The sequence below is a fragment of the Lycorma delicatula genome, chromosome 3 (assembly GCF_047948215.1).
Source record: "Lycorma delicatula isolate Av1 chromosome 3, ASM4794821v1, whole genome shotgun sequence".
Classification (NCBI taxonomy): domain Eukaryota; kingdom Metazoa; phylum Arthropoda; class Insecta; order Hemiptera; family Fulgoridae; genus Lycorma; species Lycorma delicatula.
The window spans coordinates 171,079,232-171,093,758 of record NC_134457.1 but is presented as its reverse complement, the minus strand read 5'-3'; the positions used below and the strand labels follow the sequence as shown (position 1 = coordinate 171,093,758).

Genomic DNA, 14,527 nt, shown 5'->3' with positions numbered 1-14,527 from the left:
GAATGTTTCATTAAGAAAATCCTGCATGATACATATTACCCTTCTAACATATCCAGAGAGGTGTTCCCCATTATTGTTTTTTCAGCAAAAAAGAAGAGGCCAATAACTATTGTCTCATCCAATAGCGCACCACACATTCATTTTTTCACTGTCATGCTGATGTTCAGTACCCAACATACAAACATTATGTTGATGTACTCATCCAGAAACATGAGACATTGCTTCAACTTGTTTAAAAAAAATCATCATCCTGCTTTATTTAATCTATCCAGAATGTCTACAGCAAAATCAAATTGTTTCATTTTGTCCTGTGGATAAAGTTGTAACTACTGAATTTTGTACGCAGTGAAACATAACCATCTTTTAAACACATTGCCACAGTTGCTTTAGAAATGCTCAACTGTCTAGAACACTTTCGCATGAGTTTCTTTTGGCTACACAAGAAACTTATTCGCATTGCTTCAACTGTTTCATCACATATTTATGTCCTATCACTGAATGGAATGTTATTTTCATGTAGAGGGGGTGGTGGTTTGTCATCACTGAACACACAACAGTATTCATGCCTAACAGGTGTAACTGATCCAAACATAGGAAGCCACATTGAACCTTCCTCTGTACTGCAAACTTGATGACTACATCACATGTAGCTTGCATGTACTGGAAACAAAATGCGCATACACTAGCTTTCGCACTCACAAACTTGGGAGTGTTTCTCTTTCATTTAATGTGCAGTTCATATCTCTACAATCCTTTGTTCCAAAGCTATAACCATTTAAAAGCCCACTATTATTTTAAACTGTATAATGAATAATATAACTGAAACTGAACAATAAATAAATAAATGTTATGTTTATTAAAAATTGAATATATAAACATACCTTATTTATCCATTCACAATGATAAAATAAATATGTAAGTGTCAGAGATATAAGTAATCAAAACATTTATTTATAAGGCATGATTAAGTCTCTTATTAAAAGGTTCTTGGACTGCACCAATTAGTTAGCCTTAAGGAAAGACAATACAACAGAGCAGTACTGTCTGCATACTAGTTACAAAATTAGTTTATTAGAAATAATAAATACGAGGACACATGGACATATGCTCTCTCTTTCTCTTTTGTATCTTGATAAAAAATTAATATTTCTAATAAAAATAAAGAAACAATAACTACATTTTTAAAAAATGAAACACGTCCTAATGACAAAATAATGCTATTTCAAGTAGATGTTTATATTGAACCATTAATTACACATATACATATACATCTTACCAAAACCATTTGTTATTGAATGGTACAGATAACTGTAGAGATTAGCCTTCTTTTTAGAGAAAAAACTACTACTGTTATATCTACACAACAGATTCCATAGTTGACCTGTAACAAAATAAAATGAACTGAAATCTAAAAATACTAAAAAAAAAAACTTTGCCACAAATGAATATAACTTCAGGTGCCTAAAGTAATAATTAAGATATTTTTCCACAGCAAATTTTTTACTCTGTAATCAATAAAACAATTCCTACAATAAAATTACTGAAATATATGAGGTCTGTAAATAAAATAATGAGACTAGACTTTTTTAGCAGCCAAAGTGGCAACACTAAAGTTACTAATAAACATTTGGTTATATGAACAGCCGATTTAAATTAGATATTAATATTTTTAGTCTACTGTTGCCATGTGAGATGTAAACAAACTTTGCATGAAACGACTTTTTGTTATGCGTTACAAAAATGAATGATACTAATTATGAGCAACATTGTGCAATCAAATTTTGTGTTAAAACTCTGTGAAAATGCTACTGAAACTTTTTCAAAATTGAAAAGGATGAATGGAGATTAGCCCAAGTTTTTAGGTGGTTTAAAGCATTTTCAACTGGCCGAGAATCAGTTGCAGACAATCCATACTCTGGAAGACCATTAACGTCAAAAAGTGATGACAATGTTGTTATCACTTTTGGAACACCGGTCCCAAAAAACCTCACTGTTGAACAGAAAAACAACAGGGTGGAAGTGTGCCGCAATCTTCAAGGGCAAATTGAAACTGATCCTGATTTTCTAAAAAAAATTTATTACTGGTGATGAATCTTGGCTATTTCAGTACGACCCAGAAACAAAATGCCAGAGCATGGAGTGGCACACTTCAAACTCACCATGTCCCAAGGAGGCAAAAATGAGCAAATCAAAAATCAAAACCATGCTAATTTGTTTCTTTGATAGTAATGGCATTGTCCATAAGGAGTTTTCACCTACAGGGCAGACTGTAAATCAATATGTTTACCAAGAAATTCTTGAAAGACTGTGGAAAAGAGTTGTCCGCTTGAGACCACCATCAAAGACAACTGGATGCTACATCACAACATTGCACCTTGTCACACTGCACTCTCAATTAATGAGTTTTTGGCAAAGAAAAACATTCCTGTAGTTCCTCAACCACCTTATTTACCTGACTTGAGCCCCTGTGACTTTTTTCTATTTCCGATTTTAAAAAAACCACCTCATTTTGAAACAGTACTAAACATAAAATGTAACTGACCATCTGAAGGATATTCCGGTTTCTGAGTTCCAACACTGCTATGAAGAGTGGGAAAACCGTTTGAAGCGTTGTATGGCTTCCCAAGGGAACTATTTTGAAGGTGATAGAATCCATGTATAATTGGATTATAAATAAAAAGTTTTTTCTGGACCAGTCTCACTTTATTTACAGATCTCGTATATATATTTAAAACTACATATGTTGATATTTAAACTCAAAATAATTTTTTTTTTGTTGTCACGCTCAGTTGTAAGCATAGTATGGGAATATTACTGTACTATAAAACTTAATAAATAAAAAACAAAAATGTTGTTTCTTTTTAAATTATGGAGCAAAACGTTTAGAAACTAATCTGTAAAATTTATACTGCATTAAAACATAAAATTTTAACTAAACCAGTCTACTGGTTATATCAATAGTATTGATAATGTCAAAGGGTAACACCTTTTAAAAACTGTTTGAGGATACTGAAAGTCAAGATCTGTCAAAAATGGAAATAAAACTTTTGCATAATTTTGATGAACAGTACTTTCCTACTTTTTAGGGTTAAATGGCAGTACTCAAAGAGATATGGATACTTGTGGCTCTCCCTGGCCAGTCATGATTACAATCTATACTGATAACTTCTAAATTACTCATGATTAAACTTTAGCATGAACAGAAATAAATAAAACTATAATTTAAAATGTTTATTAACTGGAATCAAATGTGCAGTTAAGAAGTGTTTGAGTTTAGCCTAAGTCTACTTGGTGGAGTAAGATGATCATCCTTAATCTCAAACACTTTCTACAAAACAATTTTCAATGTTTTTTAACTGCTCAGATTAAAGGAATGTTTTTGGGAACAGCCAGAAAAATATCAAGATGGTGTATAGTATTATCTATCATCAGATACAACTATTTTAGAGGTACTGCAAGACCTAGGTTCAAATCCACCTTAAGGTGTGGGTTACCTTTAATTGAATTTAAATAAATGTTTACAAAGTTTACATAAGAGTTCCAATTAATAACAATTACTTACAAATTACTATTTGTCTCTAGACAACATTTAATGCAAAGTGAAATTAGAGCTGACTTTTACCTGTAGTATAATAATGTACAGTTGTCATTGAATTATATGGAAAAACTTGAGAGTAAATTTCTTACATAAAAATAACTAAATGTAGGAATGTTTTAAGCCACTATTAAGAATGAACAAATACTTACATGAAAAGAGTATAAAAGGTTATGAAAAAAAGTGAATTTTAAAATCTACTTACGAAAATCCTTAGGTTCTCACCTACAGAAACTTTATTATTAGTAAGAAATCTATGCATATCTCCAAGTTTATCCCTGAATTCAGGATTACCAAACGTAAAATAAGCGACATTACGTCCAGTTTGACCAGCAACCATAAGCTGAAGAAGAGCTTTCAAATGAACATCACCACCAAATGCACCACATCCCCAATTTCCAGTAGCAACATTAAGCCTTGTTTGTTTATCATTACCTAATATACTCCATGAGAAAGCAGCATATGCCTGAAATTAAAAAAAAATTAAGTAAGCCAGACATTAAATTTTCAGTTTACAAAAAACTCAAACAGAGCCTTATTATATAAAAGGCTAAGATTTCCATAAAATATGCTTATTTTTAGAATTTTACTAGACTGGTTTTAATGTTTTTTTTTTTTTCTATTTGAACTTTTTTCTTGTACTTTTAATACATTTTTGAAGAGCAATTTTTCTCAAAAAATCCACAATTCTACTAATTCCTTTACAAGTGAAGATGTGAAATCAGAACCCTTTTTTTATTGATTCTTAACCCAGAAAACTAGACTTTTTAGGTCAAGAATGTACAGTTGATTGTACATTTTCTTTAATACCATTTGAGACCATTTCAAGAATCAACTATTACCAAATTGCTGATTCTTTCCTATTTGTACTTATACAATTAAATGCTCTCTGAAAATTATATACACCTTCTACTTCCATCCTCATCAATTAATTTCCATTACCTCGGCCAAGGCTCACGTTCCAGCTAACCCAGTGCTCAGAAGTCAAGTTGTAAAGTCACTCATTAATTTACTTCTGCTAAAGAAATATTATTTTCGCTATACAGACATTACATAAACTTAATTTTACCTTTTCCTTTAACAACATTACTCTTTAAACATATATTATATTTTTAATTGAAATTATTTATTTACTTAATTCTACCGCTCATCTGATGTTACAACACAACTGTTGCCGGAAGTTAAACAGAAAAAGGAAGAAAGATGACTACAGCAGCTGTATGTGAGTGCTACACCACCACTCCTTATGGTCAGAGGGGGTATTAATGACACACTGTACCCACTTAGCCACTAGTTTATTTAGAGCAGTTTTTGGGATGGGGTGAGATTTTTCAAAAACCTTTTTTTTGGATATATTATTTTTTTTAATTGTTAATAAATCTGCCTAAGAAAAATAAGACCTTAATTAGGTGAAATCTAAAGATATTGAGGGTGACCTTGCTGTAAAGCCTCACCTCTTCACCTTTTAAGTTGAAAATTTAATGTTATCAATGCCCAATACATAGAAGTAATCTGACCACATTAGGTCAAAATCGGTCAAGTAGTTCTGGAGATATACGGTGATTTATTAGAGGCCAATACCCCGAACACACACACAAAGATCGGGAAAATTTTCTTCTGGTTTTTTGGGTTCCTTAGGAGTTAAAACATAAAGATCTGGTGAAAACCACTTATGCCCAAATTGGATTGATTACCATACTTTACCTTCTATTGCTATAGCAACAGACTATAGCTGTAGCTCTGCTATAACAATAGGGGGGAACAACTTTAATCTTTACAAATATACACAGACAAATACATGGACAAATATACATAGAGATACAATCCCTTTCCCTATGAAGATTAATGTCCTGTAAGATCTATAGCATTTTAATGAAAACTTTCCAACATCATTTACATTCCACGTTTCTATGATATGGGCTTTATTGCTACTTTTAATGTCATCTTTGTCTCTTTAACCAAGAAAATAATCAAACACAATCTGGTAATGTAATTAAAATGTTTATGTACAATGTCTCTTCTGGATTTTGAGTATAGTATTTCACATCATGTAAATTAATTTCAATGATATTATCATGGCACAGTTGATTCTGTGAACTACAGTTGTTTATTGTATAACTGATGTTATTAAAAACAATATTAATTCAAACTACATCTAAACAAAAATTTTCTTCCTTAAGATAATAAATAAAATTAGGCATTTTTACTTCCTTGTACGAAGTAAAGGAAGTATTGTGAAATTTTGGTTTTCAAATTTCAACAGAAATATCCATTTTGATTAGTTTCGGCATGACGTCTGTATATATGTACGTATATAAGTATCTTGCATAACTCAAAAATGATTAGCCAGAGGATGCTGAAATTTTGAATTTCGGACTGTTGTAACATCTGGTTGTGCACCTCGCTTTTTGACTGCAATCGACTGAACCAAAATTATCCAAAAAAAAGCCCAAAATCCAAACAAATTTGGATTTTAAACTTTTTCTTAACTGCAGTAATAAGCTCTCATCAAGAGCTTTTCTATGATATATTATAAGTGGTACTTACTTTCATTAGTTCCAGAGTAATAGCCAAATGAAATTTTAATTACTGAAACATTTGGATTTTAGAAGGGGAAGGCACATTGATTCGAATCAGACTTTATCTCCTTTTTTTAATTTAAATATATTGATTTATTAATAATTACTAACCTCTGATAGTAAAACAAATTTTACAACAGATAATTCAATAATAATAAAACAAATATCAGAAGTTATTAATGAAATAAAATTTTATGTACTTTTCAATTTTAAAAAAATGTGTATATGTAATTTAATAGGCATACAAGGAAGTGATGTGGTGCCCACACCAGATTTTTTAAATTCTGAAAATGAATCTGAAGTCAGAATTTTTCTGTCACCCTTCATTTTTTGAGACTTCAAAATATTTCTTTATTTAGTCAAAAGGGATAATTACAATGAGATGAAATTATGATTAATAACTGTGAAAGAAGAGCTCTTATACAGAGAAGTTATAGATCTGATTTAGATATAGATATATCTATAATTTATAGATGTTATAAACCTTGTAAATGCATAAATAATGTCTTATGATAATATTTTGTTGCCTTGCTGAATTTACTATAAAATCACAGAAAAAAGAAAGATTGTGTCTAATTAAAAAAGGTCATCAATTTATATTTTGGCATAAGTTATTCAACCAAGATAAGACTTGGGCTACTCATATAAGAGGCACTAACTGTGCAGTTTACTTAAAAGAATAGCTAAAAGGCCTTATCACTGGTAAGCCTCTATAATTTGTTTTACCAAAAGATCATGTTAGCAAGTGCTATTTTTATCTAACCAATCTAATGTATGAAATCTAAGTAAGCAGTATTTTATCACTTATTGCTATTATCAACCAGATCTGTACATCACAACAAAACCCTGTTACTATCCAAGGTGTCAAAAAACCATTTGTTTGGAAATGATACAGAAGTGGGGATTATGGAAGATGATAATGACGCAGACTTTGAAATACAATCGGCTACATCTTACGTAGCAATGTGAACTAAATGATTTGGTGGGGTATTAAAAATTAAATTACTAAAAATATCAAGTTGATCTTGACCACCATTGCAAGTTTGGAATTTATTTAAAAATTCTGGTAAAAGTCAATGTTTAATAGCCATCAAAAAGATATTTCTACTTCTCTACTGAAGAAACTTTTTAATGGATACTGATATCTTACCAATATCCAACAATATATATTCAACAATTAGAATATGCTTGTAAACCTACGAAGTATATCTTTTTATAAATTTATCAAAGCATAGTTTAATAAGATTCATAATTGGTCTTTTTCTCTTGATATGAAAGATATATATAAGTGATATGAAAGAGATATGTTATGAAAACAGTTATTGAGAAAAAAATTATAGAAAGAACATGTACAATTTGTGTGGAGATTTAAAAGTAGCAGCTCTTTTGTTAGAGATGGAATTATGATATAGTCAACGGGGCAGTTGAATTTGGGAACATTTTACCAAGAAACAATGGAAAAGTGAGGTATAATTTAACTCTGGATGAAAAAACGTTGCTCACAACTCCATACTAAAACTCAAAACACATTTTTCCTCTTAATATAAGATTGGGATTAATTAAAAATTTTAAGATTGTCATGGATTCCTGTTTATAAAGCCAAAGATTCCAAAAAATTAAAGGACATTTATTGGTCTACAAATATGGAAACTAGCAAAAGATAACATGTTCAACTCTATGTTGAGTGATGTAAAAATTGCTTGGAGAGCCATTCAGACATGAAACATTTTTTTGAGCATCAAAAAAACACAAAACTATCAGGATGTGGAGGATAAATTTATAAAGAAAAGGGATATAATATATCAGCTGTTAGCATTTTATCTTTACTTCACAACTTTAAATTTCCAGGATGTTCTTCTTTATCCTTGCAATATTCCATTCAAACATCAAATAAAATTACATCACTACTTTTTGATTTTATTATATGAAAACTGATCAGATAATTTTTGAAATAAGATGTGAGAAAATTTGTATACATCTAACAGATTTTCTTGCATTTATTACATGTATAATGCATTAAACATGTATATTACAAAAAATTTACAAACCTTATTAAGTTCACGATTAATGCTCTGAGGTGTATATTGTTTTTCTGCTTGTTGAAACTTGAAGGCATCAATTGCAACTACAACGCACAAACGACGACCATACTGATCTCTAGGAGTTTGGTCCTTAACATCACCTGCCCACATGAAACTATTTCCATAACCTTTATACTGATTATATCTTTCAACTCCTGAAATAATTATTAATAATAGTTTAGTTTATTTGTAAACATGGAAAATAAAGAAACAGGCAATGGAAAATAATGTGAACTGAGCTACTGAAAAAAGAAATTAAAGAATATTTAGCTGTGCTCAGTCATACCTCAAATTTAAAAACAATAAAGCTAAAATAAAATGTTAAACTATTTAAAATTTATTTTAAAATTATTGTTTATTATTAAAAATCTATTTTTAATTATTTTAAAATTTTAAACTTATTTGAAAAATAAATGTAAAACTGAAGCTGTGTTTTTTAAACTCAGCATGAACTAATCACATACTAATAAGAAATTTGATTCTCCATTCTAAATTTTGACAATGGCTATAAATCAAATAAAATGTACTTTAAAATTTTGACAAATGTATTATTATGATATTGATAATAAGTTTATGAATTCTTACTTTAAACTATGTTATGAATTAATGTTCATCAAATAATACAATCATTCTTTGAAATAACATAAACATATTTTCATATCATTGGTTTTACTTACGCTGTAACTTTCAAGATAATTTTTTTTTTTTGTAGGGGAGAGTCTCAAGTGTAAGAGATATATTACAGTTTTTATAATAAGGTGTTCCTTTAGGTGCCAGAACTTGAATGTTAACACTATAGTCTGAAAATGTAAGTAATGGGAATCAAAGTGTGGTTAAAGGATGCAATATGGAATTACATGATCTCTAAAGCAACTATTATTATTATTGATCTCTAAAGCAGCTATTTTTGATATTCAGTGTTGATGAAACAGACCTTACTGGAAACATTCACCATTTCAGACATATATATAGGAGAAGAAGAAACTGTATGATCAGTTTGAAGGATACAAAAGACCACATAACTGTATTTTTACACAACGTAGTATCTAATTGCAATAACAAAATATTATTCTTTAACTTCATCTACACCAATTCATTGAAAGAGGATCTTCCAGCAGTTCAGTCTTTACAACAGCTGTGTCTGTAGGGTTAACACACTTCATATTGTTAAAATAAAAATAAGTACGTTTAATAGATGAATATTTTCAAACATTTAGAATATCAGCTATCATTAACAGATAGATTATCAATGGAATAGTTAAATTTACATCACTGATATTAACGCATAATACATTAAATAATTATTTAGTTTAAATAAATAATTATTTAGTTTAAATAAATAATTATTTAGTAACAGCTATAAATTAAAAAGAACGGATAACTTGTATAAAATTTAACCTGATAAATATTTACACACCTGTAATTATAAGGGCTTCAGTGTCATCCAAGCATTCAGTAAACAATCTTGCAACAATTAGCTCAGGACAAATAACAAAACGAATTTCCTCCTGGACACAACCTCTTCCTAGTACACCTCCACCAACAAACCTGACAGAGAAAAAATTTATACCATAAAAAACTAAATCTTGTTAGATGATACTATTATGGTATATCTAAAAATAAACAGGATTAGAAAATTCTGTGTTAGCTATTCAAACAATTATTCATCAGATGAATCTGTAACAATCTCAAATATGGATAAAACTTTTGCAGTTTGCTTTTCAGTTAGAAGTGTGTTCTTTGATACAGATAAAGAACATTATTTAAGTACATTAAAATAGTAATGCCAAAATGACAGAATAAAGCTTATTTTCAATTTTTAAGCAAACTTAAATCACAAGAATACATAAAATACGAGGTGTGGCAGAAAAGTAAGACTGACTTTCTTCAAAAATTTGATTACATTTTTATATATCAATGTTATCACCTTCAAAGTAGTTCCCTTGGGCAGCTATACATTGGCGGAGGCATTGTTCCATTCTTTGTAACAATGCTGGAAGGTTTCTGTCAGTTCCTTGGTTACGCTCCTTTGGATGTGTTCGACAGTACCAAATTGAGTTCCTTTAATCCTGGGGAACAAATAAAAGTCACATGGACTAACATCATATGAACAGGAACTTAGGAACCACTGAAATCCCTTTTTTCATCAAAAACTGGCATCGAAGTGTTCGAAATGTCTGGTCTGACATGAAGCACCCTTTTTGTAAGCCTTTCAAGGACTTCTTTATAAAAAAAACTTCGTTGACAGTTTGACCTTGGGGCACAAATTCTCTGTAAACAATCCCTCAATGTCAAAAAAACAAATCAGCATGGAACTCATTTTTGATTTGCTCATTCAAGCTTCCTTTGATCAAGAAATGTCAGTTTGCCATTCTTGACTTCAACATTTTGTTTCCATATCGTACTTGAAAATCCATGATTCAACACCAGTGATCACATAACTGAAGAAACCTGGTTCATCTTCGATTCTGTCAAGATCAAGGCACACATTTTTCCAATTACCTTTGTGTTCAATGGAAGGTTTTTGGCACCAACTTGACACACTCCCTTTCTCATGCCCAAATCTTGAGTCAAAATCTGATGAAAAGTAAAATGATTCAAATTTATCACACTACTCAATGTTAGTCGATGGTGTGACCTCAAAAGAGCTCTCACTATTCCCATATTTTCCTCAGTTTTTGATGTTAAAGGCTTCCCTGAGTGAGGTTCATCTTCCACTGCTTCCCAGCCCTTCAAAAATGCATTGTGCCAGTGGAAAACTTGTGTTTGATAAAGAATGTTCCCCAAAGGCTCGTTGCAACTTTTCATAGGTCAAACTTGCATATTCACCAAGTTTAACACAAAATTTGATGGCACACCATTGCTCTAAATTTCACTGTTCCATTTTGACTTTCTTTCTTTTTCCTGTTTAGCCTCCGGTAACTACCGTTTAGATAATTCTTCAGAGGATGAATGAGGATGATATGTATGAGTGTAAATGAAGTGTAGTCTTGTACATTCTCAGTTCGACCATTTCTGAGATGTGTGGTTAATTGAAACCCAACCACCAAAGAACACCGGTATCCACGATCTATTATTCAAATCCATGTAAAAATATCTGGCTTTACTAGGACTTGAACGCTGTAACTCTCGACTTCCAAATCAGCTGATTTGGGAAGACGTGTTAACCACTAGACCAACCCGGTGGGTTGTTCCATTTTGACTAAAAATAAACAACTTCACTCATAATGCTATCAAGGGATGCGTAGTTACCGCATATGAGGTTGAAACTTTCCCTGAACATATAGCAGTGGCTGATGCACCAGCTATGAGAAGGGGAGCCCCTGTATCATTGCCAGATCGTTTTCATTGTTGCCACTCTTATTACTTTTCTATCATAGCTTGTAGATTTTCAAAACAGAAACAAAGCAACTGGAAATGAATAATTTATCTACCCACTTCTATCATAGATATGTTTTTAAAAGATCAACTTTTTATTAAGTAAATAGTTTTTGCTATTTATTGAAATAAAGGATAAAACTTAACTATATTGCAAATTATACAAGAATATTACTATTCTGGTTACAAAAACAAAAAAAAAAGTAATATGTGAAGAAATATACAAGATATAAAAGAACTGCCAAGATTATGCATACAATTTAGTTGCTACCTTGGAAAACTACAAGTCAAAAACCAGTTTTTTTGCAATAAGTAATTCTTATGCAAAAAACAATAAGAATTATTGTTTTTGAAGAAAAAAGAATGTTAAAATTACAAATTGTGAGTAAAAAAAAAAAAACAACTTATTCTTATAATATTTATTTATTCCTGAAAATAAAACAGACATTTTGAATTGTGAACATAGATTTCTGTTCTTTAAACCAACGCTAAAAATAGTTAATGAATTGCTTAAAAATTGTAAAAATAAATATTAATATTTAAATAAATACATGCTATGCACTTGTTCAGTGCACGTAAAACAATACTGTCTTCTAATTTTCTAAATCATTTGTGAAGGGTTAACAGGTCAAACTAATTATCTATACCAAAAAGCTATTTCAAAAAAGCAGCACAATTAACATAAAATCTAAATAATACATCAGCTTAAAGTTCTGATCAGGCTACAGTCAGCTTCTGATCAGGTTTACAGTCTTTTGGGGAATATTCCTCATTAAAGTCCCAACTTTTGGCACTTTAATAAGGGGAAAAAATTGCTTTAAACTTAATAATATGAGCTGCTAATCTAAGTTCTAATAGTGCTTAGATAAGTGGCTTTGATGTATATTCTTTTTAAAATTTATGAGATATTAATTTAGCCCTTATAATGCCAAAATATTTGTAAAAAGTATTAAAAAAAGATTTTTCTTAAAAAAAAAAAAATTACCTTATTTCTAAAAAGCTTAATTTTATTTGCAAAGAATGAAATTAGTTACAATATGACAAAGATACTCGCAAGTCAAATTGTGATATTGTAATGTTGGTTTATCTTTAGATATCATCACAGATAAAAATAAGCTACCCATTATATGCATGAAATTCTTCATTTTTTTTTTCAAATGAGGGATTAGGTTTCTGTCGGCTCCAAATTCACATTATGGGCATTTTTTCTAAAAATATTCAATATCTCTTTTGTTTTGAAGAAAATGATTAAATTTTTTTAAGGAATTCTATTGTCTGTCATTCTCTGGAGATTTATTTCCAATTTTCTTTGTATTCACTCTTTCAGTAAGACTGCAGAATTTTAAACAGATGTAAACATTAAATGGATATTAAATCTCTACAAACAATGTCTCATTTTCTGTAAAAAAAACCCTTATATCTTGTGTAACTATCTTACTTTTTAGTAGTAAACAATGATTTGGTGCCATAGAAAAGAATTGGGAGCTGCTGTCATTTTTTAAGTTTTATGCGTTTCTTTCATTGTCCTGTTCCCCAGAATTCTACACATCACATCAAATTTTTGCAATCTATTTATTTACCTTCTCTATGTCATTGTCAAAAATCATAGATTACATTGCAACTTAAATAGTTAAAATCAGACTTATTGTAATAAATACTTCCATAAACAATTTTTGGACAGGATTTCTCCTTTTAAATGCCTTATTCTAATTTTAACATACACTTGTACAAAAAGAGCAACAAAAACCGAACCCATAATGAAACTGCTACCCAACACTACTTATGAAAGACTCTCACACAACTACTGGATGTATATGTTACTACTGATTATTGCTGCCATTTGTCAGGTGGTTACATGTCAGTGCAGTATATGTTTTGTTGCAATGCAGTATTATGAGTACAATAGTGATTGTGTAAAATACCTTATTCAATCCAGGAGAGGATAGCTACAACTGAGGCCTATATTTGTTCTGGATCATTTGAAGAATCACGCCAAGTACACATTTTGTGTACCTGTATACCAGGCACACATTTTTGTGTGCCTGTATCCCAGCGAAGAGTAGCATACATGATTTAGTTTGCAAAATGAAATAGGCAACCTTCTGTTAGTACTCCACAGGCCATTGCTGTTATTGAAAAGAGAATTACTCCCAAAGCAAAAAAATCACACGCAAGTTATTCCAACAATCTAGTACTAAATACACATCCTGCAGTAAAATTCTTAATGAGTTAAAATTGAAACCATAATACATTACAACTGTGCAATAACTGAAGGAGACAGACAAACCGAAACGATCTGTTTTATGCAACTGGCTTCTCGAAAACATTGTTGGTGGACTGATAGATCCGATGTCGTATATTTCATGTCAGACATGTCATATTTCATAGCATCATTTATCCATCCATGTTAATTCGCAGAACACCAGGTATTAGATGGCAAGGAATCCTCACGAGATATTAAAGCGTTCACATAAGAAAATTGGTGTTTGGTGTGCCATTTCCAGTAATCTTATACTGGGACCAATATTTTTTAACCAGACTGTCAATACTCAAGTTTACCTCACAATTTTTGAAGAATTCTACGTGCAATTAACTGATAATGAAAAAGAATACAGCTTCTTCCAACAAGATGGAGCAACTTGTCACACATCAAAAGTTTCACTGAACTGCGTTCATGCAACTTTCACAAATAAATTAGCTGTCAGCAGAGGACAGTGGCCTCCACGTTTCCCACAGTTGTTTACTTGTGATTCTTTTTCCTTTGGGGCTACTTAAAGGAGAGAGTTTATGCATCAAATCCCTACAATATTGATGAACTGAATGTGAACATTCAACAAGAAATTAACGCAATTGACAATGTTTTGCGTCAGATGACTCTCAATATCATACTTTTT

The 14,527-nt window shown here is 30.7% G+C and overlaps 1 protein-coding gene across 3 annotated transcripts in view; it reads right to left on the bottom strand.

Annotated features, from left to right (window-relative positions):
• LOC142322210 (poly(ADP-ribose) glycohydrolase-like) overlaps positions 1-14,527 on the bottom strand; it is a 47,887-nt gene that overhangs the window by 6,959 nt on the left and 26,401 nt on the right. For all 3 annotated transcript variants that reach the window (XM_075361017.1, XM_075361019.1, XM_075361018.1), the window contains exons 9-12: positions 9,673-9,803; positions 8,223-8,410; positions 3,821-4,061; positions 1,277-1,381 (exon numbers count right to left, since the gene is read on the bottom strand). In XM_075361017.1, coding sequence (XP_075217132.1) covers positions 1,277-1,381; positions 3,821-4,061; positions 8,223-8,410; positions 9,673-9,803 — 665 coding nt within the window. The remainder of the gene's footprint in view (positions 1-1,276; positions 1,382-3,820; positions 4,062-8,222; positions 8,411-9,672; positions 9,804-14,527) is intronic.